The 26,256-nt window shown below is 48.6% G+C and overlaps 1 protein-coding gene across 1 annotated transcript in view; it reads right to left on the minus strand.

The window, feature by feature from the left end:
- Positions 1-26,256, minus strand: part of Hip1 (huntingtin interacting protein 1) — a 126,433-nt gene that overhangs the window by 38,377 nt on the left and 61,800 nt on the right. The window contains 7 exon segments of the mRNA XM_038345894.2: positions 1,998-2,138; positions 5,563-5,624; positions 6,303-6,379; positions 8,669-8,749; positions 11,984-12,040; positions 13,349-13,491; positions 15,558-15,621. Coding sequence (XP_038201822.1) covers positions 1,998-2,138; positions 5,563-5,624; positions 6,303-6,379; positions 8,669-8,749; positions 11,984-12,040; positions 13,349-13,491; positions 15,558-15,621 — 625 coding nt within the window.

Below are 26,256 nucleotides of genomic sequence, written 5' to 3' on the forward strand. Positions count from 1 at the left end.
AAAAAGGTTATTACTTGTAAGTCAACAGTTAGGGAGTGTCCTTTATTTCATATGGGGGTGCGTGTGCGCACACACTTTTTTAAGTTTAATTTTACTTCCCCCCCCCTTGAGATAGGGATTTATTATGTCACATGGGTAGACTGTGGATTCACCACATAGCCCTAGTCCACAATAAATTTCTCATCTTCTTCTAGAACCTGCAAAGTCTAGGATTCTAGGCATGCACTCCCACACTCAGCCACTGTTCTATGCACCTAAAACAGACCCGTGTCCTTTCTGGGCTATAAAACCTAAACAGAATCCATTCATATCTCCACGTTTTTAGGTTTTCTACCAAGTTATGGGCATTCTTCAGCTTGACCACCTTGGCATATAACAATGAGGGGCTGGGAAAATGGCTCAGTGGTAGAGGACTTGCCTAAACTTCTCCAGTGAGGATTTATACTAGCTTTATCCAAGGAATCTACATTTAAAGATGGAGATTCGGGGGCTGGAGAGATGGCTCAGTGGTTAAGAGCACTGCTTGCTCTTCCAATGGTCCTGAGTTCAATTCCCAGCAACCACATGGTGGCTCACAACCATCTGTAATAAGATCTGGTGCCCTCTTCTGGTTTGCAGGCAGATATGCAGACAGAATACTGAGAAAACTGTATACATAATTAATAAATAAATCTTTAAAAAAAATAAAGATGGAGATTCTAAACTATACCAGAGACCTATCCAAGCTGGCGCAGGAGTAGCCTGCTTTAAATAAAAATACATAAAATTGATTGATTGATTGATTGATTTACTGTGCATGCATGCGTGAGTACTCATGTGCATGTGTGAAGGTCAAAGGTCAACTTGTGCAGTAGGTTCTCTCCTTCCATCACGTGGGTTCTGGAACTAGAACTCAGGTCCCCAGACTTGAGAGCAAGTACCTTTCCCCTGACCATCTTGCTAGGCCTCCTCAACCTCCCCCACCACCCCTGCCAGTCTGCCCCTAGCTCCCCACCAGTCCGGCCAAGCACTCCACATTTTTAACCAGGGCATCAAGGACAAGAACTTCGGCAAATCAGCAGCTCTCAAGTTATGCTTTTGATTAATGGTGCAGCAGGGAGGGATCTGCTGCTGAGAAAATTATAGCCCTTGGATCAGCTGTGATTTGTTTATTGCTTTATTTAAGAAAGTGTCTCACTATGTAAGCAAGGCTTGCCTGGAACTTAGTATGTAGCTCAGGCTGGTCTCACACTGGCAGAGATCCTTCTGCTGTTGCCTCCAAACCGCTGGGACTGTAGGCATGTGCCACCAGACCCAGCTATATTAAATTTTCGGCATTGACGGGATGGAACTCAGGACATTATGCCTGCTAGTTAAGATCTCAACAACTAAGCCACGCCCTCAGTCCCTCACTGGGGGATTCTAGGCAGGGGCTCTACCACTGAGCCACACCCCAGCCCCTCACTGGGGGATTCTAGGCAGGGGCTCTCCCACTGAGCCACACCCCGGCCCCTCAATGAGGGATTCTAGCCAAATGCTACAAACTATAACCTCAGCTAGGGAGTTCTCAGCAAGTGTTCTATAACTGAGCTACACGAGCCCTGTAGCTGTTTTCTGTTTCTATTTCTCCAAAGAGAGTTCCATCTGTTACAAGGGACTGGGTCGCTAGATGGTTTGGAGGTCACTGTATTAGCTCATGTAGGGATGGGTCAGGTCAGTTGTCCTCTATGTAGACCTAAGAACACAAGATATTGTGGGTGAATGGTGACACGGCAGAGATGGATGTGGACAGACAGAACCCTCTTAAGACACAGGACTGGAAGGGCAGGAGCTAGACTGGGGCAGTCTAAAGCTTGGGTTACTCCCTTCCACTCACGGATGACCAGGAGCCCCAGGCCCCTCACACCAGAGCAAACGGGACTGACTGAGTAGCCTGCATCACTCGGGGAACTGGCCAGGGCTGTGACCCTGCTCCCAGCCTAAAGCTCACATGAGGTGGTCGAGGCGGTCCTACTCACAGGAGTGGAGCTTGAAGAGCAGCTTGACAGTGTAGTCATAGAGGTGACTGCAGTCCAGGATGACCTGAATCAGCGGTGCGAGGCGGCACTGCCCAGCTGTGGTCACGGACACTGAGCGGGACATGTCCAAGGAGTTGAATACTGTGGACATAGATGGGGAGAGAGGCTGAAGTGAGGAAGAAATAGAGCAGAATCTGTTGTATACCAAGACTTATTCTGTGTTTCTGTCTTACTAAGAACGGAACCCATAATTTTGTATTCTACTGTGGAATATTCCTTTACACTGTGTTTGAATATATGTCGCTGTGATTGGTTTAATGAAGAAGCTGACTGGCCAATAGCTGGACAGGTAGAGGTTAGGTGGGACTGGCAAACAAAAAGAGGACACTGGGAAGAAGAGGGAAGGAATCTGAGGAGTCAGAGAGAAGCAAGATGAACTTGCAGAGTTGAAAAAAGGTTCCACCATATGGCAGAACATAGACAAGAAATAAGGGTGAATTTAAAATGTAAGAGCTAGTTTAGTAACAAGCCTGAGCTATTGGCTGAGCATTTTAAATTAATAAATCTTTGTGTGGTTATTTGAGAACTGGCTGGCAGGATAGAAAAGTCCAACCACATCCTACTGGTGAGCCATACCTCCAGCCCCTCACTGAAGGATTCTAGGCAGGTGCTCTACCACTGACCCAAAGCACCAGTTCCTTGTTGACATATTCTAAGGAATGTCTACTGTTAGATATGTCCACAGCCCCTCAGTGGAGGATTTTAGCCCAGGGCTCTGCCCTTGAGCCACACCCCCAATTCCTCATTGGAGAAGTCTAGGCAAATGCTATGATCCTGAATTGTACCATAGCAATTTCTGTAATTTCACGCCAAGCTAGGACCTTGCTATGTAGCGCAGGCAGGACTTAACAGTTTTATCCTCTCATCTCAGCCTCCCATGGCCTGGGGGACAGGTGTGTGGCCTGTGATTGGCAGGTGCATTAACTTATGTGATTCATTTAACCCTATGATACCCCGAGACAGGAAAGGGTATCCCCAGCAGACAGGTGAGGACATGCATCCTAAGTCACTTGAAGGTGATCATAAAGCCAAACCCACATGGTCATAGATGGGTAGAACAGGCACCTTTGCTCTTGATGGCCAGGAAGCTTGGTGTATCATGACTGAGTGAGAGAGACGCTCTGCTTTGTACTGAACCCCGTGATAAACACGGGAAAGAAGATTTACTGGTGATCCCTGAGATCTGCTCTAAGTCTGAGCAGAAACACTCAACACATTTTCTTCCTTTCTGGATTAAGGTCTCATGTAGCCCAGACCTGAACTCAATAAGCAGCCAATGGTGATCTTGTATTTCCGTTCTTCCTGCCTCCCTCTCCTGAGTGCTGGGAGAAGTGTGTACTACCATGCATGGTTTATACAGTGCTGGGGATTTGAACCCAGGACATCATGCATGTCCGGCAAGCACTCTTCCAAGGGTGCTACAGCTTTTCCCTAAATTTCTTATTCCAGGTATCTACCCACATTTCATCATTCTATACCCAGCTATTGGATGCCTGGCTATAGGCCTTCATCTCACTCCCTGGCCAGGGTTGACTGTCTTCCTTGTACTGCCGGCCCACTGTCCCTGGATATGTAACATGCAACACAAGAGTTCTCTAATGTCCCTACATGTGTGGACCTGCCCATGGGTAGGTCTGCAGAGACCCTGTAAGTGTGTTTGTCTGGTGGTTGAGAAAGAGATAAAGTTACACACACACAAACACACACACACACACACACACACACACACACACAGATCCACCCAAACTGAACCACCCTAATTAAAGGTAGTTTTTCTTACATAAATTAAAAGTGACTGTCATTGCAAGGCAGCCGTCAGGGCCAACTGACTTCCACAGGCTGTCTGACAAGAAATCACAGCCGCCTCCATCTCCTTCGGGGACTGACACTTGAGCCCCAGTAGCAGCTACGGCAGTGTGACTATGGGCGAATTTCTTAGCCTGGCTGGGCCTCTCGACGTGCTTCTGTGAAGCAGTATGGTTGTGCGCACCCACACATGGCCTGACGAGAACGGTGAGGAGTCAAGAGAATCAAGAGTATCTGCACTACGCTTTTCAGCTTTGGTTTTGTGGGTAAGCATGTGTGTGTGTGCGCGTGCCTGTGCATGTACAGAGGTCAGAGGTCAACCTTAGGTATCCTTAGCTGTGTTTCCACTCTGTATTTTTTTTTTTTTGAGACATGGTTTCTCTGCGTCACAGCCCTGACTGTCCCTACTTGTAGATCAGGCTGTAGATCAAACTCACGGAGATCCACCCACCATGCCTGTTTGGTTTGTTTTTGTTTGTTTTTTGTTTTAAAACAGGGTTATCAGGGCTGGAGAAATGGCTCAGTAGTTTAGAGTGCACATTGCTCTTTCAGAGGACCCAAGTTCAGTTCCCAGCACCCATATAAAGCAGGGTGGCTCACAATTGTCTGCAACTCTAGCTCCAGGGGATCTGACGCCCTCTTTGGCCCCTGCAAGCAACTGCACTCATGTATACATACTCTAACACAGACAACATGCATACATGATTTAAAAAAGAATCTGTGTGCATGCTAGCAAGCACTTTACCATAATGAGCCCCTAGTTCCTAGTTCAAGAAGACTCCCCTACTGCAGAGTGTTTGTTTAACTATGCAAAGATGTGCTGAATTTGTTTATATTACGAACTATTTGTTTACCTATGTAAAGATGTGTTGCTGTTTTACCTTACCTGCCTAAGGCACCTGATTGGCCTAATAAAGAGCTGAGCATCCCACTGTGAGGGAAGAGGTATAGAAGAGACTTCTGGGCAGGGTAAGTAAGCAGGATAGGAATTTAGACTCAGGAGAAGATAGAAAGAGACACCAGGGGCCACCCAGCCAGACACAGAGGAAGCAGGAAATGACTGTAAGGTAAAAAGACCCAAAACAAAATGTAGATGAATAGAAACAGGTTAAATTAAGTTAAAAGACCTAGTGGGAAACGACCGAGCATTCATAATTAATAATAAGTCTCCGTGTCTTTATTTGGGAGCTAGTTGGTGGCCCAAAGAAAAATCTGACTGCACTCCTCTTCTGAGCAGAAAGCACGCCTGTGTAGCAGCTCAGCTCCAGTCATGGACTGGCTGGAACCATGGCTGTCAGAACGGGTGAAAAAGCCTCCGAGAGCTTGGGAGAGAAGGAGGCTCCTTTGGACGAGCAGAGCAACCGGTCTCCCTGTCTCATGTGAAATAACTGACTTCAAGGCTGTGAGGAGAGCAAAGGCTGATGAGACAGCTCTGCTTCAACGCCCTCCGCTAAGCATTGGTAACAAACGAGGGCTCATTTCGCTGAGCGTGGCGGTGCAAACCTGTAATTCCAATGCTCAGATGGTAGAGGCAGGACAGCTGCGAGTTCGAAGCCAACGCGTGCTACAAAGATTTTGTCTTTAACGAAACAAAAAGACCAACGAAAGGACTGGGCCAGCTGAACCACACAGATCAGGCTGGGAATCGGGAGAATGATTCCCACGACAGCTTGGGTCAGCTAAGAGGGAAGAGACTCACCAGTTTGGAAGAGGTTCAGTTCGCACTCCAGGTAATCAAACATCTCCACTGTAAGCTGAAAACTGACACAAGAAGAAACAGAAATCAAAGTCTATAGGCCTGAGCCCCCCGTCAACACCCAACCGAATGCTGAAGATGAAATCTATGACCTTATACTTGCTAAGCAAGTGTGATAATGCTAAGCAGCATCCTCAGCACCTCACTGGGGCATTTTAGGCAAGTGTTCCACCACTGGGTCACACCTTTGCCCCTCACTAGGGGAGTCTAAGCAAGTATTCTAACACTGAACCACACCCTCAGTCACCAAAGCCAGGTTTTCATACGCCCCCCCACCCCATGCTCTGAACTGCTTCCCCACCCTTAGGATTCCCATGTGTGCTCAGGGGCAATCTTGCCTGTTCAGGCATATGTCCCAGCTTCCTTCCAAGCATCTATCATGAAAGTTATTTAAACACTAAGCCTCTCAAGGTTCCACAGGGGAAACGAGAGATGACAGGGCTTGGTCTGGGGTTAGTGGAGACTGGGACAGAGAAACCATGTTGAAATACACATGGGTAGGATCCCAGATAGAAACAGCACTAGCGGTAAGTGGCCCTGAGTCCAAGTCACCCAGGGGACTCACTCCTCACCCCATCCCCTGCGTCATCACACCTTCGGGCCCCCTTACCATTTCCAGGAACAAAAAACCAAATCACAAAGGCTTACTTCCCTACTGGGTCTGGAGCCCGATAGCCACTTACAAGTTGTTGACATCACTTTCTCCGGCCTCATCCAGCTGCCGGTCACTCATCTGAAGGTTGCCCGGGAACCTGGGATTCTGGAAGGAAGTTTGGGTAAAGAGAGATGATAGAACGGAGCACAAGAGGGAAGAAGGTGCAGATAAGTGGGTGGAGTGTTGACGATGTCAGGGCAGAGCGCTTGTGTAGGGCACAACTTAGAGACGGAGCGGCTCCCCTGTGCGCACAAAGACCTGGGTTCGATCCTAGTACTTAAGGGGGGAAAAGCCCCATACAGTCCAATGAGACCAGTGTAAACACAGTCTGCCTATATTAAATACATGTAGTAGGTCCTAGGTCAACTACACATTGAGGGAGGCAGGATCAGCCTGCATGACCTCACAAACACAGACCCCTTAATGGTTCCCAAGAAAGACCATCCACTGTCTACTACCCATCATCGGAGCTGAAGGTCCCGCTCTTGCACGAGTCCTGGAACGATCTAAGCATGTCCTACCAAAGTGCAATGAGACTCAGCGTGTGAGCACGTTCCCTAGGCGATCGTCTGGAATCCATGGGCAGTAGACACTCACTTATCACGGGTCATTTCTGATTCCCGTTCAATCTCCTCAGCCTTGGCCTCTTACCAAAGCTACTACAGTGAGCTCATGGGAATCTAGGAGAGACAGGACAACGTTCTCAGGTGTTTTATTTGTTTTTTTATTGTTTGTTTGCTTTGAGGTATGGTTGCTGTGGAGCAAGCTTTATACAACTGGTTAATAAAGAGCTGATTGGTATATAGTTGGGCAGGAAGAGATTAGGCGGGAGAGCCAGACTAGGAGGATTCTGGGAAGAAGGGCAGAGTCTATGGAGTTGCCAGCCAGACACAGAGGAAGCAGGAAAGAATACAAAAGGAGCTAACAAGCCAGGAGCTACATGGTAGAACTTAGATAAGAAGTATGGGTTAACTTAAGTTGTAAGAGCTATTGGTGAGCATTTTTAGTTAATATTGAGTCTCCATCGTGGTTATTCTGGAACTGGCAGGCAGGAAAGCTAAGTCCACCTACACAGGCTGACCTGAAACTCACCATGTAGCTAAGGACAACTTTGAACTTCTGATCCTCCTGCCTCTACCCCTGAGTGCTGGAATTAGATGTGTGCACACTATACCACGTTTATGCAGTGCTGGCATGAAAACCAAGGCTTCGTGTGTGCTAGGTGAGTGCCTGCCCGTTTAGCTACATCTCCTTCTGGATGCAAGCGACTCTCCTGCCTCAGCTGTGCAGTTAGCCAAAACAGCATAGGACATGGAAACAGATCATAGAAAGATAGGTGGCCATGCATCAAGGGCTTCTAAATTCCAGACTGAAAACTTGGACATGGAGCTAGAACAAGGAGAGAATCCATTTATTTTTGCTTTATCACATGCTATTTATTTTATTTATTTTTGGCTTGTTTTGACCTGAATTTGATGCCTGGGACTACATGATAGAAAGGGAGAGTAAACTATTTTTATCTTCTAATACATTTTATTTATTATTTTTATCTTCCAAATGATTTTTTTAAAAAGATTTATTTTTATTTTATGCGTATGAGTGTTTTCCTGCAAGTGTGTATGTACACCATGTGTATGTGTGCTGCCCACAGAGTATAGAAAACAGCCTTGGATCCCCTAGAACTGGTGTGACAGATGGCTGTGAGCCGCAGTGTGGGTGCTGGGAATTGAACCCTACTCCCTTTGAAAAGATAGCCTGCGCTCTAAGCCTCTGAGCTGTCTTTCCAGTCCTGAAAGAACCGACTCTTCTAAGTTGTCCTCTGACACTACCCCCCAAAATAAATAAAAATATAATTCAAAACAAAAAGCCAAGACGGCTAGATTGGTGGCTCAGCAGTTAACAGCGCTTGCTTCTCTTTCTGTCACAGGAGGTGCATTAAGTTCCTAGCACCCCATGAAAACTCAGAGCTGTCTATAACTCTACTTCTAGGATCTGCACCCTCATCTGCATGCATATGGTGCACATACATATATGTAGAAAATACATATAAACTATAAATAAATCTTAAATTATATACATAAGTAAAAGTTTGCCATTTTCCTCAGGAAACACCACCCACTGGATGACTATTGTTATCCTATTTGTGAAATGCAGAACAAATGTCTCCGTGAAAGGTCACAGGTCAAAAGGTCACCCTGGGGTCCCTGATCACCACTGTTCTATCAGCTGACTTCCCCTTAGAGTCGGGCCACGGCACCCCCATTTCTTGAGGCTCCAGACTGTTCCCTAGAGTGATAATAAAGATTAAGTAGGGTCTGGAGGGAAGACTGGGGGAGGGCTTGGAGGAGGGATGGGGCGAGGGAGCAGGCGCCATGGAGAAGGGCAGGTGCTCACTTTGGTGTGGTACTCCATCCTTGTTCTCAGCAGTTTGAGGTAGATGCTGCACAGCTGTCCGTACCCCTCGCTCAGGTGGCCCTTGGGGGAAGAAGAAAGCTGCATCAACATTGAGGCGGTGTTTTCCCTTAAATCTTTTTCTCGGGCTGCTGGTTGCTCAGTGGGTGAGAGCTCTTGATGCCAGGCCGGACAACCTGCGTCATGAGTCAACCCCTGGGACCCACGCGGTGAGAGGAGAGGACTGACTGCCACAGGCCAGGTGTTGCCTGTATGAGTGTTACGTCACACACGTGCCCCCATCCCAACACACATGATCTGTACGAATGCTATGTCACATACGTGCCCCCCATCCCAACACACATGATCTGTACGAGTGCTACGTCACACACGTGCCCCCATCCCAACACACATGATCTGTACGAGTGCTACGTCACACATGTGCCGCACCCATCCCAACACACATGATCTGTACGAGTGCTACGTCACACACGTGCCGCACCCATCCCAACACACATGATCTGTACGAGTGCTACGTCACACACGTGCCGCACCCATCCCAACACACATGATCTGTACGAGTGCTACGTCACACACGTGCCGCACCCATCCCAACACACATGATCTGTACGAGTGCTACGTCACATACGTGCCCCCATCCCAACACACATAATCTGTATGAGTGCTACATCACACACGTGCCCCCCATCCCAACACACATGATCTGTACAAATGCTACGTCACATACGTGCCTCCCATCCCAACACACATGATCTGTACGAATGCTACGTCACACACGTGCCGCACCCATCCCAACACACATGATCTGTACGAGTGCTACGTCACATACGTGCCCCCATCCCAACACACATGATCTGTACGAGTGCTACATCACACACGTGCCCCCCATCCCAGCACACATAATCTGTACGAGTGCTACATCACACACGTGCCCCCCCATCCCAACACACATAATAAATATAATTAGGGTTAGAAAGATGCTCAGAGGGTAAAGGAGTTTGCCACCACTCCTGACAACCTCAGGGTCCCACATGATAGGAGACCCTGATTCCTGCAGCCATGCTTGGTGGCAGGCATGTACCCCTCCCCTACACACACACACACACACACACACACACACACACACACACACACAAAGATACAAATGTAAAGGGTGTGCACCCCAGCACTCCCGCATGAAAGAAATCTTTGCGGATATTCAAGTTCAGTTTCCTCCACCCAATCCTGTGTTAAATCAGTGCTGGGAGGGAGACCCAGCAGACTCCCCAGGGGCCTTCCCAGAATTCCTAAACCTCCAGCTGAGAGCTTAATTGAGACTGATCTCTGCGGAGGCAAACACAGGTTCTCTCTGGAGGAACCTGTCTTTGTTACTGACTTCAAAGAATTGTGTTCCCAGGAAAACTGAGTAGCTCCCAAGGGGGTGGGGGAGGAGCACAAAAAGAAAATGTGAAGAATAACTAAAATTCACTAGAGATACCAGATGGCCAAGCAGATCTTTTAGGACGGATGATAGGATTAGAAAAAGAATATATGGCATGGCTCTCATTACTATAGCTAGACTATTTGCCAGGCAGAAGACCTCGTAGAGACCCGGAGCTCAGCTGTCCAGAGTGCGCAGTGCTCGCTGCTCTTGCAGAGGACCTGAGTTCAGTTCCTCACTCACAACTGCCTGTAACTCCAGCCCCAGCGAATGTGACACCCTCTTTTGGCCTACATCAGCACCCTGTGCGCACACAGACAAATAAAAATAAAAATATTTTTAAAAAGCTATTGTAAAGGAAGTCAGGTGTGGTACATCATCTGCAAGCCCAGCACCAAGGAGGCTGAGGCAGAAGGATCTGGAAATGAAGGCTAGCCTGGGTTACAAAGTGAGACCCAATGAATCCCTAAGAAAGCAGGGAATGAGATAAAAAAAAATAATAATAACAAGAAGGGCTGGGGACGTGGCTCAGTTGGTAAGTAGCTGCTGAGCGAGCCCAGGGGGCGCATCTTCAGCACTTACAGAGTGAGAGACGGGAGAATCCCCAGGTATCACCAGACAACCATCTCTACCTAATAGGTGAACCACAAGTTCAGTGAGCTCCTGAATCAAAAACTGAGGTGTAGGGCTTGGTGTAAGGTGATGTCAGAAGCCTTTAATCCTAGCACTAGGGCAGCAGAGGTGTGAGGATCTCAGTGAGGCAAGGCCAGCCTGGTCTCCACAGTGAGTTCTAAGACAGCCAGGACTACATAGAGAGACCCTGCTTCAAAAGCCTAAAGACCAAACAAAAACAAACCCAACAAGGTGAACAGCTACTGCAGAGCAATGCCCAGGGCTGACTGTGTGTGTGTTCATATACAAATGCATATTCTACCACCTCCACCCCTCCTGTGTTCCCACCTCACCTTCCCACTGCATGCCTATAATCCCAGCACTCAGGAGGCTAAAGTTCTAGGCTAGCCTGGGCTATGTATGGAGACCTCAAACAAATGATAAAACTATAATTTTTTTAAGCTTCTATTATTAGGTGTATAGGTGCATTGTGGGCATAGAGGTCTGTATATGCATGTACATGTGTCTGAGGAAGCCGGAAGAGGTCACTGGATCTCTGGAGTTAGAAGTAGTTGTAAGTCATCATATGGATGCTGGGAATTGAACCCTGGTCCTCAGGAAGAGCAGCCAGTGCTCTTAACCGCTGAGCCATCCCTCCAGCCCCAAAACAAAGAATTAAAAGTGCAATGTATTGTGACCACAAAGGGCACAAGTATAATGACAAGTCCCTGTGAGGGATCCTAATTTTATGACATGGAATTCATGTCCCCAGGACAAGCTCTGGGGACTTGGGATTTGCCTGTAGCTTCCAGGGACTCGGGCAATGTGGAGGAGACATCTTCGGCTCGCCCCTCACAGAAGAAGCTAAACAATCAGAGATGGGCTGGCTGGTGATGTGGTTTAGTTGGCGAGATGCCTGCTTTCCCCACCACTGTATAAACTGGACGTGGCCATGCATGCCTGCAATCCCAGCACACAGGAAGGGAAGACAGGAGGATCATGAGTTCTAGGTCAACCTTAGCGACATATTCAATTTGGGGCTTGCCTGGATCATGAGTTCTAGGTCAACCTTAGTGACATACTCAATTTGGGGCTTGCCTGGATCATGAGTTCTAGGTTAACCTTAGCGACATAGTCAATTTGGGGCTAGCCTGGACTCCGTAAGACACTGTCTGAACCAAACCAAACCAAGAAGCAGGAGGTAACTGGTTACATCCCATGCTCTGGGAATGAGTAGGGGGTCCCCTGTGCAACCCCACACTCACCCACATCCTGCTCATGTCGCTCAATTCATTTTTGTATCTCAGAGAGTCTTTTAGCACCTAGAAAAGAAAAGAAGAACCATGAGAGGAGACACGGGTGGCCAGAGGAGAGTCTACCTGGGCCTGAGGTGGGGGAAGAGACCCATCAGAAGAGATGGATTCACCTTCTATGGGAAATCAAAGACCAGGGGTGTGGTAGCAGACAGCAGTCTCTTTTTCCACAGTGTGTGTGTGTGTGTGTGTGTGCGTGTGTGTGTGTGTATGTGTGTGTGCGTGCGTGTATGTGTGTGTGCGTGTGTGTGCGTGCGTGTATGTGTGTGTGCGTGCGTGTATGTGTGTGTGCGTGCGTGTATGTGTGTGTGCGTGTGTGTGTATGTGTGTGTGCGTGTGTGTGTATGTGTGTGTGCGTGCGTGTATGTGTGTGTGCGTGTGTGTGTATGTGCGTGTGTGTGCGTGTGTATGTGTGTGTGAATGGGTGCAGGGGCCACAGATAAGAGGACAACTTTCAGAAATCAGTTCTCTCCTTCCACCTTGGGCTCCTGGGATTATCTTGTTGGCCGGTCGATTGCTTTTGATAGGGGACAGGAGAGATGAACGTGGTGCTTCCATATTCTATATTATAAAGACACCCACACTTCATACTATTTAGTGTAATCAGTACATACACAATGCTGCTGGCTTCACACAGTTGGAGTGTAACACCGCCTCCTGGCCCAGGTGCCTCTGGCATAGGCTGACACCAGCAGATACCAACCTGACTAAGTTTATCAATAAACATTTGAGCCCAGACACCCACAGGATGAGAAAAGAGTGCAAGGGATGTTAATGAGAGGCACAAATAGCAGAAGTGGGATTTCTTGATCAGAAATATGGGGGATCACCCTAGCAAATGGGCAAGGCTGAACCCTGAAATGATCGACAACCTTTGTCTCCACCACCTTCTCCCTATATAATCTGTTGGCCTAAGATGAGCTAGGAGACACAGTCTTCTCTAATTGCTTGCTCTCTGGATAAAGTAGTTTTAAAGATTCAGTTCCTGGAGCAGGAGAGATGACTCCGCAGTTAAGGGAGTTTCGCAGCTCCTGCAGAGAGAGCTTGTTTCCCAAAACCCACACTGGGTAGCTCACAACATGCTGGAATTCCAGCTCCAGTGGATCTGACGCCCCCTTTTGGCTTCGTCAGGCACCTGGACACATGTGGCATACACTCACATAGACACACACATATAAATGAAAATATATCTTTAAAGCCTCTGTTTCCGTCTTTGCTCGCTGGCATCTGTCATGGGCCACGGGCGACAGGAGAGGAAACCGGTTTCCTGTTCCCCAGCATGTGCCACCGGCCTCCCCTGCTGCCCCAAGGACTCACGTTTGGATGTCCGTCGCGGAGGAGTTTGTGGAAGACATGGCAGAACTTCCAGCACAGCATGGCATTGCTGGACAGGGGCAGTCGATTAACCACGGACCAAAATGTCTGCGCTCCTTTCTCATGGTGGGTGCCCAGGATGCACGGTGAGAGGGGAGTCAGGGAAAGCAAGGGCCTGGCATGTGGTGCTGGCAAGGAGAGTGGGGTGCCGCTCACTGCTGAGACCCCACAGTTCTACGTGTATGCTCCGGCAGTTTGGAGGCTGAGGGTATTAAAATATCTTGTTCTCTATTTTATAACAGTTTCCCCAAAAAAAGGAACTGTCTTCTTTTTAAAAAAAATTACATTTTAATTTATTTGTGCATTATAATTATGTGTATGTGCATGTGTATGTGTGGGAACTCATAGGCCCAAGTACATGTGTAGAAGATGGGGGGGGCAGCTTGTTGGAAACAGTTCCACGTGGGGGTCTTGAGGACTGAACTCGGGTCCTTGGGCTTGACGGCAACCTCCATTACATCTGCTGAGTCATCTTACCGCCCCCTCCCCTGCCGTTTTGAGACTGAGCCAACACTGAAGTACCCCGGCTGTCCTGGAATTAGTTTGTTAATAGAGGATGACTCTGAACTTCTGATCCTCCATTCCTCACCTCCAGACTTCTGGGATTATAGCTATATAGGACACACCTGGTTTATGCCAGGCTGGGGCTGGCTGGGTCCGAGGACCCTGGGCATGTTAGGCAAGCACCCCCCTAGCTGAGCCACACTCCCAGGCCCCTGCCCCCTCACTCAGTAGCTCAGGCTGGCCTCCAACTATGACAATCCCCCTGCTTCATCCTCCTAGTGGCCGAGATTACAGTATCACCATTGTCCCCAGGAATGGAAGTGTGTTGAGAGGGACAGCCCCTCTAATCTGCACATGTGGCTCTGGGTTAGGGGTGGCCTTGGCTGGGTAGGGCTCTTGGGACCATTGCTACCATTTAAAATACTAATACTAATATTACTACTACTACTAATAATAATAATAATTTATTTGTATTTTATGTCCATCGGTGTTTTGCCTGCATTTATGTCTGTGTGACGGTGTTGGATCCCTGAAATAGGAGTTACAGACAGTTGTGAGCTGCCGTGTGGGTGCTGGAAATTGAACCTGGGTCCTTTGGAAAATCAGCCAGTGCTCCTAACCCCTGAGCCATCTCTCCAGCACATGGCCACCACCTTAACACGGGGTTCCCTCTTTGACTTTTGTTGTGCTTGTGGTCACTGTTCACGTGGACACCATGCGTGTGTGGGCGTGAGTGGAGCGTGCCACAGTACATGTGTGGATGTTGGAAGACAGTCATGAAGACAGGCTTCCTTGGCCCACTGTGCTCTCTGAGAACCAGACGAGGGATGCCCGTCGCGACCAACTTCTGTCAGCTGAGCCAGCTTAGGAGGCTTTTTCAGACATTATTAAAGTAAGGGAGAGAAGCTGGGCATGGTGGCACACACCTACAATCCCAGTGGGATTGAGAAGCAGGAGTATCCCAATTTTGAGGCCAACTTGTAGGACCACAATGAGGCCCTGTCTTACAACCACCACCATGAAAAATCATCCATAAGTGGAGGCTGGAGAGAGGCTCAGCACAGAGAGCATAGCCATAGGCAGGGACATCCATCGGGAGAGTTCAGACTGGACATGACCAGACTGAGCTGGGCCGTGAGGAGAGAGGGTAGAACCAAACCAAGAGGCCAGGAGAGAGAAGAACAGATGGGCTGAAAAGGCCAGGTAACCAAAACAGTTGGCTTGCATAGGGAAAGGCAGCCCAGCGTCTGGGCTACAGAAGTTTAGGGATTTGCCAGCCAGGACTGTGTAACAGGCAGGGACTGAGGGACACTGGGAGAACCTGGTGGCCAGGTTGGCTTTAGTGTGTTAATGGACCCCTCAATTAGTCATGTGTCCTGGGCTGAAGACTTAACTAACTAAACATAAAGCAAAGGTCTGGGTTGGATGGCCTCCTGGGTCCCTGGGGCCTTGCCAGGCTTGGGTTTCTGAGACCAGCGCTCTCTGGGTCTTCAGTTAGACCGGAAGTGGCTTCCATCGGCAGCCTCCTGTCCCAGGCAAGGGTTACTCTTCCTGTTGGCAGGCAAGAAGCCTCCTCCTGACCTCAGTTCCCAATATTTGACCCCCCCTTCCAGGGTCGGCCTCCCAAGGATCACATCCAAAAGGATATTCCTGGCATGTTTTTCCTTCACAGCCACTTCCTGCGTATTAATGGCTTTATTGACGCTGACAGTCTGCAAAAACAAGATGGGGGAGGGGAAGGAGATGAAATAAATAAGCCTCTGAGAGTGGCTGAGACCCTCCCAACTTCCCACTCCTTCCTCTTCCTCCCCCGCTTCTTCCAATGACCCTTGGGGTTTCTGATTGCCCTTAGACCATGCAAGGCCCTCTAGATCCTCCGCGGGTACCCAGCTTGGGGGTCGGAAGGAGGGCAGAGGTGGGCAGTGCTCCCAGACCAGCTGTCCCAGGCTGTCCCAAGGGAACAGGCTTTGCTGCCTGGCATTGGCTGTGCCCAGCTGCTGCACCCGCCTGCTACTCACTGGCTTGGCACAACAGCATGGTAATTAAGGGGCCACACAAAGGAAGGCTTTTTCATCCCCAGGGAAACATTATTCCTCAGAGTACAAGAGGAAGAGATGCTGATGTTGGGGAGCCACTGTGGCCTGAGACCAGCCATCCATCCCTCTGCCATTTCTAAACCGTCCCACTGAGGGCTGGCGAGAGGGATCAGTGGGTAAAGGTGCTTGCATAGAAAGCCAGGCAATTGGGGTGCCCTTCCCAGGATCTCCAGGAAGATGGAAGGGGAGATCCCAATCCACAAGTGTTCCACAACCTTCACGCAAGAGCTGTAGCAAGTACTTTTCCCCCAAATAATAAAACAAAACTCCTCTGGCCCTCCATCCACTCTTGGTCATCTTCCAATTTGAGGACAAATCCTTTTTCCTTCCTTAATTACATGGAAAAACATGAAATTATTCCTTTCCTGTTTTCAAAATCAAGGCTCTGGTGCTAATTTTAACAGAGTTCACAGAACCGTGAATAACGTGCACAAATGGCATCATATCATGGAAGCTAGTTTGTAGCTGGAATGTTTTAAAAGGTTTATTATTTTGTAAGATTATGTGTATGTGTGTGCCATGAGTGCAGACGCTAGGAGAGGCCAGGGGCATTGGGGCTAGCGCTGTGAGCCGCCTGATGTGGGCGCTGGGACCTGAACTCAGGCACTCTGCAAGAACAGTATGTGTGCTCTCAACCCCTGAGCCACCCACCACCCAGGCCTCTGTTGTTTGACTTTTCTAAAACGGTTTTAATTATTTATTTATCTTGTGCATTGTGGGGGAGGAGAGGGGGGAAGGTTGGGGAAGGATGCCTGCCTGCCAAAATGTGCACATGTAGGTCAAGAAGCTAACTTGTGGGAGCTGATTCTTTCCTTTCGCCACGTGTGACCCAGGGATCAAACAGATCACAGGCTTGGTACAAGCATCCACAATCACTGGGCCAAATGCAGGCTCTGTTTAGCTGTCTGTCTGTTTATTTTGAGACACAGCTACTACCAACTACTGAGCCCTCATTCCCTGGATTATTCTGAAGCAAATCATTGCCATACCCTAGATCAAATCATTTTACCCGCCAGTTACCTCTCTGAGTGCCTATGTGAAAGACTCACAGGTTAAAACTAGATGAGGTTCCCACTGTGAGGGAGAGGACAGTAGCTGTAAGGACAATGTCACTGATGCACTGATGCTGGGGGCCCACAGAAGGCTCTTGAGCAGTGCAGGGGCTTGCTATAAATGAGGTGGGGTTTTTGTTTGTTTGCTTGCTTGCTTGTTTTAGTGTTGTATTTAAGGGGTCACTGCCTCCAAGCCTGGGTCCTGCACAACTGCAAAAGACCTGATCTAGCACTGGGTTTGGTGAAGAAGACGGGTCTTTGTTGCTTTTCTCATTCCTAACAAAAGCCACACGAGGGAGAAAAGATAGCTTATGGCTGGCTCCTAGGCTGAGGGTCCAGTCCATCATGGTGGGGAGGCATGGCAGCTGGAGGTGGAGCAGCTGGTCACATTGTATCCCCAGTCAGGAAGCAGGGAGCTCAGCTCTCTCCCCTCCTCAATCCCAGACAAGGTTTGTCTGTGTAGCCCTGGCCGTCCTGGAACTCACTCTGTAGACCAGGCTGGCCTTGAACTCACAGAGATCCACCGGCCTCTGCCTCCCAAGTGTTGGGATTAAAGGTGTGTGCCACCACCACCCGGCAGCTCACTTTTCATACAGGCCAATGGGACGGTGCCGCCCACATTTAGAGTGGGTTTTCCCATCTAAATTAACTCAATCCTAAAACTCCCTCATAGACAGGTGCAACAGATACTAACTCCCGAGTCAGCAAGATGGCTCAGTGGGTTAAGCGTGTGTGACACCAAGCCCCAGGCCTGCACTGTAGGACAGAAATAACTCCCATAAACTATTCTGTCACACTGTATTCCCACCGCACATGCACAATAAATAAACGTAAAAGTCACTTGGGGCACTTATAGGTTCCCCCGACCTAGCTGTTACCTGACATCCTCTCCTGGAGCTGGGGGTACTCACAGGAGCGCATTCAGTGTTACCGGGGTACCCGGTGCACTTCCAGAAATATTCACCGGTGCGGAGACCCCACCATGGCTCTCCACTATAGCTCAGTTTCTGAGCTCACACAGTCTCTCAAGCCTCTGAGACATAAGGCGGGTCTGAGCTTTAACATTCTCAAGTTTTTGGTTTTGCTGAGACAGAGTCTCATTTATTCCAAGCTGGCCTTGAATTCACTATGTAGCAGAGAGAATGGCCTTGAACTTCTGATTTTCCTGCCTCTACCTCCTGAGCGTTAGGATTACCAGTGTGCTCCACCGTGCCCCATTTATTTGGTGCTTTGGGATGAACGCATGGCCTCACAGACTAGGCAAGTGATCCACCAACTGAGCTATATCCCCAGCTCCCCCCCAGTTTTGAGACAGAGGCTCACTAGTCCAGGCTGGCCTTGAACTCACAATCCTCAGGGTCTGGTTCATGCTAGGCTCTTTAAAGCAAGCTGGCTGTGGCCAGGCTGGGAGGTGCTGCTAGCCTGTTATCCCAGCTACTGGAGGAAGCTGAAGTGCGAGGCTCCTACGTTCTAGGTGCATCTGGGCTACAGAGTGATTTAAGGCCATGCCAGGCTATATTATCATCCTGTCTCAAAAGAAAGGGGTGGAGGCACCTCAGAGGCACCCAGAACCCTTGATAATTCTGGGGTAGATGTTCCTGTTAAGACCAGTTTGCCCAGATGACACCCTCATGCTCCATCTGACCTCACACAAACTTCTACATCTATCTATACTGCAAAGACTACATTTTCGGGCTGGTGGAGATGGCTCAGCAGGAAAAAGTGCTTGACGCTAAACCTGACGACCTGGGTTCAATCCCCAGAACCCAGACTAGACTCCTGCACGTTGTCCTGTGAACCCCATATGCACGCCTTGGCAAGCTTCCACCTCTCATAAATAAGTAAATGTCACTTTAAAAGACCTAAAGGCTACATTTTTTTTTTACCATTTTCTTACACTTGTTAAGCTACAGCCACGCAAGCATGAACCCTGAATTCAACCCTCAGCGCCCACATAAAATAAAGGTGTGCTGCACATTCTCATAACTCCATCATCCCGTCTGGGGAGTATGATACAGAGGCAGAGATGGCGGATTCCTAAAGTTCACTGGTCAGATGATCTCCGGGTTCAAGGGCAGATGCTGTCTGGAAAAAATAAGACGGGAAACCACCAAGCAAGGTACTTTAAGTTGACTTCTGGCTTCCACATACACACACCATTATGAACACGTCTATATATCACACACACACAAATATGAACATGAACACATCACACACACAACACAGATCCAGATCAGAGACTCTGGCTTCTCCTTCTATATTGCCCCCACACCTAAGGCAGGGCAGGATGGGGGTCCCCAAGCCTCGACGCTACCTGCTCCCCAATACCACTCAGTTGCTGCCCAGACTCGGAGAGAAATCATTTGGTCTGGACGGATCCGGTTCTGCAGGTGGGTGCCTGTGCGAGCGGAGGGAGGGGGGACTTGCAGGGGCTTTGCATCTCACCTCTGGAGGGGGGTCTAGGTTCGAGAACATCCTCTAAGAACACCCTGTTCTTTTTACTCCGCTGGAGTCACACGGGACTTAAGGCCAGCAGTGGCTCTCCTGAAAGAAGAGCATTGTACAACACTTCCTGGCCCAGCTGGCCCTTGTGTCCCCAGCTGGTCCCCAAGAGCCAATTATCAGCAGGCATTGCGGAAGGGAGGCTTTCCACTTCTCTTCCTCCCTCTCCAGTCTCTTTATTTACAGGCTCCCTTCGGGCACACCAGCCTGGATGTAGCCAATAGGAAGCTTTTGGGTGTTGCTACTAGAGGGGGCAGTGGAGCCTGGGCTGGCTTGCGGGACTGACAGGGCATTGTCCAGTCACGCACACAGCTCTGGGCTGCAGCCCAGCCTTTGGGCTACCAAGGCCAGGCTAGTGTGCAAAGGTTAGCAGGGGTCGGCAGAGAGGATGTGCCTTGGGTTGGGATACAGCCCTTAGGCAGGGGGCCAGAGGAAGACCAACTGCTGAGGCCAGAAAGAACACCCAAGAAAAGGGCAGGGAAGAGCAAAAACAGAAAGCAAAATAGAAGAAATGCAAAAGCAGGAGCTGGCATTGCAGCTCAGTGGTAGAGCTCCTGCCTAGAATCCCCCAGTGAGGGGCTGGAGTGTGGCTCAGTGGTAGAGCCCCTGCCTAGAATCCCCCATGAGGGGTTGGGGGGGGTCATAGCCCAGTAATAGAGTACTTGCCTGTGCCTGTTTTGCATACCAGAGACCCTCAGCTCAATTCTTACTACACAGAAATAAAAAAGGGGGCTAGAGAGATGGCTCAGTGGTCAAGAGCCTGGCTGCTCTTCCAGAGGACCCAAAGTTTGACTCCCAGCACCTACATGGTGGCTCACAACTGTCTGGTTCCATCTTCTGGTCTCTGCAGGCAGCAGGCACACACATGGTGCACAGATATACATGTAGGCAAAACACTCATATATATAAAAGAAAAAGAAAGGGAAAACTCATTCATGCTTCTTTTAATTTTTTGTGTTTCCTTTCTACTTCTTTTATTTCCTTTCCCATTTTCTTTCTTCCTTCCTTCCTTCCTTCCTTCCTTCCTTTCTTTTTTTTTTTGGTTTTTCAAGACAAGGTTTCTTTGTGTCTCTTTGGAGCCTGTCCTGACACTCACTCTGTAGACCAGCCTGGCCTTGAACTCATAGAGATCCACCTGCCTCTTCCCCTTCCTGCTCTTCCATTTCCCATGCTTGCTCAGTAAACCCCAAGCAGGGCAAAACAGGAGCCAAGCTGGAGATGAAGCAGCAGTGTGAGCCAGTGGTAGTGGTATGCAGTGAGATGCTCCATAAGCAGGAGGCTTCTGTACAATCCTGTGGGATGGTACCACGTACATTCAGGGCAGCTCTTCCCCCATACAATTAATCTAATCTAGACAGGCGGAAGCTCATCTCTAGGTGACGGAATTCGCCACTGTACCATCCATCTGGAAGGGGTACCGCCATTTCTCCATCATCTTTACACTCACCGCCTGGGCCAAAGCCCATCGTAGCCTGCTGTGCTATGAGAAATGTCCCCTACGGGGCTTACGTGTGTAAGCTCTTGTTCCCAGCTGGTGTCACTGTTTGGGAAGGTCATGGAATCCTTAGGAGATGGAGTCTCTCTGGAGGAAGAGGGTCAGTGGTGGCAGGCTTTGAACCTCTATTGCTCTGGCCCACTTCCTAGGTGAGCAGCTGGGATTCTGCTCCCAACATGCCTCCCCTGCCTGCTGCCCTGGTATTTCCATACGTGAGAATAAGTCCTTTCTCCTTTAAGTTACTTTTGCTAAGAGTACTTTTTTGCTTGTTTGTTTTCAAGACAGGGTTTCTCTATGTAACAGTCCTGGCTATCCTGGAACTCACTTTGTAGACCAGGCTGGCCTTGAACTTGCTGAGATCTACCTGACTCTGCCTCCTAAGTGCTAGAGTACTTAAAAAAAAAAAAGCAACAGAAAAAGGAACCAATATGCCAAACAGCCCTCTTCCCCCGAGGCTAATCTGTCAGAACACTGGTCCCCAGCTAATGAGGCTCTACTGGGAGGTGCAGAAAACCGGAGAGGAAGCCTTCCTGGAGGAAGTGGGTCACTGGGTATCTGGGGTCAGACCTGAGGTAAAGGCCGGCCCTGATTTCAGCCTGAACTCTCTGCTTCCCAGCATACAGCGAGAGGAGTCCTGACCACAAGTTCCTGCCACTGTCAACTCAGCCACGCCTTCGCCAACGAGGTGGACTGTGAACCAAACCAAATCAGTCCAACCCTTAGGTTCCATGCCAGGGATTTGGTGACAGTGACAGGCAACTAAGGCACAGCTCGTGACAAAGATTTCCATACTGCTGGTGGTATACCATGCCAGGGCTTCGGGGGGGGGGGGGGGAAGCATTCCAGAGGGACCGCGCTGGGCTGTGCCTGCCCTCAAACCACTGTTGCCCAACTGCTCTCCTCCCTCTTCCCTCTCCACGCCACGCCCACCCCATTTCCACAGCTGGTGGGAGCCTGGCTCCTCGCTCCCCTGGTAAGGACCCACAGCAGCTTCGCACCCACAATCTCACCAAACAAAGTGGGGGAGAGGGTTGAGATGGGCGGCACCGGAAGCTCTCGGGATCCAGTTGTATCGCCCATGGAGCTGATTCATCAGTGACCCGTGGGTCCCATGACCGAGGCAGGAAGTACTTGCTGCAAGCCCAGCAACGCCAAGGCCCACTGCTTCTCCCTCCCAAACATCCTATGCCTTCCTAACTCTTATTCTAATTCCCTAAGAGGCACCCTTACCTCACGACTGTATTACTGTAGGACCTGAACTCTACCTCTGCCCCATAGAGTCAGCTCTCAATATCCCCTGGAACTTAACTCTGCTCCCCTGCTTCCTCGTCTGGTCCCAGGAGGGAACACTGTACCCATCACACATTCTTTTACTTTTATCTTCTTGTCTTGACACTGAGTCTTGCTATGTATCCCAGGCTAGCCTATAACCTGGTACATCACCAAGAAGGACCTGGTACATCACCAAGAGGACTTTTGATCCTCTAAATGTCTCCACCTCCCGGGTGCTGGGATTAAAGGCGTGTGCCACCACTTCCCGGGCTATTCTGGAATTCTTGATTCTCCTGCCTCAGACCCCTAGACTAGTTGGGGTTACAGGCATGTATCACCACGCTGGAGCCACAGGAGAATGTTCCATACATGAGGAAAGAACTCGGCAAAAGAATGACAGGAAGCAAGAAGGAAGAGTTTGGGCAAAGAGAGAGAAACATAAAGACAGTAGCCACGTGGAGAAGAGACATTCCCCCGACACCGACGCACCAACGAGCATATCTTGAATCTTTTTTTTAATCAGCGTAACTTTTCTTCATAGAAAACAGGAATTGACACTGGGCGCAAATTAAGAGATTAATTATTCACTTTACAAAAGAGACTGGCAGCACAGGCCTTTAAATGGCAATCCCTGTTAGTACATTTAAAATAGGATTGCGTTTACAGAAGTGTGATTTACAAGAAACCACATCTGTTACATAAAGCTCAGAAAAAGAGCTCCTCTCCCATGTAGCCTCTAACTATAGAGCCGACCCAGCAGACAGTCACCTGCCTTCCTGAAGCTACTCAGCACCACCCTCACCCAATACTAAGATTATCCCCAACCTTAGTTAAGTCCTTAAGGGCCACTCTCTGTAGCCTCAGCTGTCCTGGAACTGGGTCTAGGCCAGGCTGGCCTTGAACTCGGAGACCCACCTGCCTCTGTCACCCCACACAATTCTTTAGCATGTGCTTATTTTTGCTTTTTTGAGGTACAATCTTGAAACAGACACTCTAGCTTGACCTTACTATGTAGCCCAGGCTAGCCCTAAAATAAGAATGGTTCCTCCTTCTTCAGTCTCCTGAGTATTGGAATGACAGGCACGTGTCACTATGCCTGTCAAAGGTTTTTGACAAAGGTTTTTTTCAAAGGTTTTGAGCACAGGGGTAACACAATTGGGACTTGCTTTCCGTTGTTTTGCTTGAGGTGTGACCTCACTTAGCCCAGGCTGGCCTTGAATTCAGGAAGTAGTTCAGTAGTTCAGGATGATCTTGAATTCCTGAGCCTCCAGCTTCCACCTCCAGAGGACTCATACTGATACTGGCAGGCATCACTACACCTGGCTTTATGTAGTGCTAGGAATGAATCCAGAGCTTTGCCTATGCTAGGCCAACACTCTAACCGAGCCACATCCCTGACCCTGGCGTCATTTTTTTTTTTTTTTAAAGACAGGTCTCACTATGTAGCTCTGGTCGTTTTATTTATTTATTTTTTTTTTTTTTGGTTTTTCGAGACAGGGTTTCTCTGCAGCTTTAGAGCCTGTCCTGGAGCTAGCTCTTGTAGACCAGGCTGGTCTCGAACCCCCAGAGATCCGCCTGCCTCTGCCTCCCGAGTGCTGGGATTAAAGGCGTGCGCCACCACCACCCGGCTGCTCTGGTCGTTTTAGAATTCACTCTGTAAATCAGGCTGGCCTCAAAATCAGAGATCCCCCTGCCTCTGCCTCCTGAGTGCTGGGATTAAAGGCAAAGGCTATGCTGAGACTAGATTACAGGGACAAGATGAGGGTGGCAGCAGAAGTGACAAGCTTGCACTAGGGCTCATACTTCATTTCTTCGTTTACTTTTTCTTTTCAGTGCCAGAGGTTGAACCCAGGGATTGTGTGAATGCCACTGGAATTTTTTTTTTTTTTTTTTTTTTTTTTTTTTTTGCGTGTGCGTGGTGTAGTGTGCATGTATATGTGCGGCATAGCGATGCCCATCCTCAAAAACAAACGAATGAGATGGAATGATGGGAAAGTTGGAGGCCACGGGAGCTTGTTTTCAGGTATGTTAAATCAAAGCAAGCTATCAGATAGCCACACAATACTATAAATGGGCAAACTAGGCAAACATTCTACCGACCGACCTACATTCCTAGCCCAGGGTTCCTTTGTTACAAACGGGGAAATGACCAAGTGGGTGCCACATATGGAATTTAGAAGAGTCCCAGCGGGCTGGGGACAAAAGGAGGGAAAACACCTGCCTAGAATCCCCCAGTGAGGGGCTGGGGTGTGGCTCAGTGGTAGAGCCCTGCCTAGAATCTCCCAGGGAGGGGTGGGGTGTGGCTCAGTGAGAGCAGCTGACTAGAATCCTGGCTGGTTTTTGTTTGTTTGTTTGCTTTTGGTCAACTTGACACAAGCTGGAATCATCTGAGAGGAAAGAACCACAGTTGACAAAATGTCTCTCTTTTTTTGTTGTTGTTTTTTGTTTTTCGAGACAGGGTTTCTCTGTAGCTTTGGAGCCTGTCCTACAACTAGCTCTTGTAGACTAGGCTGGCCTCGAAATCACAGAGATCCGCCTGCCTCTGCCTCCCGAGTGCTGGGATTAAAGGCGTGCGCCACCACCACCTGGCTGAGACATTTTCTTCATCAGTGATCATATGGGAGGGCCCAGCACATAGTGAGTAGTGCTATCCCTGAAAGAGGTGGTCCTGAGGTCCTGAAGAGCACAGGCTGATGAAGCCAGTGAGCAGTGTCCCTCCATGAATTCTGCTTCAGTTCCTGAGTGTGGTCTGAGAGATGTAAGAACTATTTTCTTCCCCAAGTTGCTTTTGTCAAGCCCAAATGGATCAAAGACCTCAACATAAAGCCAGCCACATTGAACCTCACAGAAGAGAAAGTGGGAAGTACACTTGAACGCATTGGCACAGGGAACCACTTCCTAAATATAACCCCAGCAGCACAGACACTGAAGGAAACAATTAATAAATGGGACCTCCTAAAACTGAAAAGCTTCTGTAAAACAAAGGACATGGTCAACAAGACAAAACGACAGCCTACAGAATGGGAGAAGATCTTCACTAACCCCACATCAGACAGAGGTATGATCTCCAAAATATACAAAGAACTCAAGAAATTGGACACCAAAAGATCACATAATCCAATAAAAAAAATTGAGTACAGACCTAAACAGAGAACTCTCAACAGAGGAATCTAAAATGGCTGAAAGACACTTAAGGAAATGTTCAACATCCTTAGTCATTAGAGAAATGCAAATCAAAACAACCCTGATATTATTCCATTTTACACCTGTAAGAATGGCCAAGATCAAAAACATTGATGACAACTTATGCTGAAGAGGTTGTGGGGAAAAGGGAACACTCCTGCATTGCTGGTAGGAATGCAAGCTGGTACAACCCCTTTGAATGTCAGTGTGGCAATTTCTCAGAAAATTAGGAAACAACCTTCCTCAAGATCCAGTAATACCACTTTTGGGTATATATCCAAAGGATGCTCAATCGTGCCACAAGGACATGTGCTCAACTATGTTCATAGCAGCTTTGTTTGTCATAGCCAGAACCTGGAAACAACCTAAATGCCCCTTGACCGAAGAATGGATAAGAAAAATGTGGTACATTTACACAATGGAGTACTACACGCAGAAAAAAATGACAGCTTGAATTTTGCAGAAAAATGGATGGAGTTAGGAAACATTATTTTGAGTGCGATAACCCAGACACAGCAAGACAATTATCACATGTACTCACTCATAGGTGGTTTTTAAACATAAAGCAAAGAAAGCCAGCCTACAAACCACAATCCCAGAGAACTTAGACAACAATGAGGACACTAAGAGAGACTTACATAGATCTAATCTACATGGGGAAGTAGAAGGTAGAAAAAAGACAAGATCTTCTGAGTAAATTGGAAGCATGGGGACCTTGGGGGAGGGTTGAAGAGGGTAAGGGAGAGG

This window comes from Arvicola amphibius, chromosome 10 (genome assembly GCF_903992535.2).
Source record: "Arvicola amphibius chromosome 10, mArvAmp1.2, whole genome shotgun sequence".
Lineage (NCBI taxonomy): Eukaryota > Metazoa > Chordata > Mammalia > Rodentia > Cricetidae > Arvicola > Arvicola amphibius.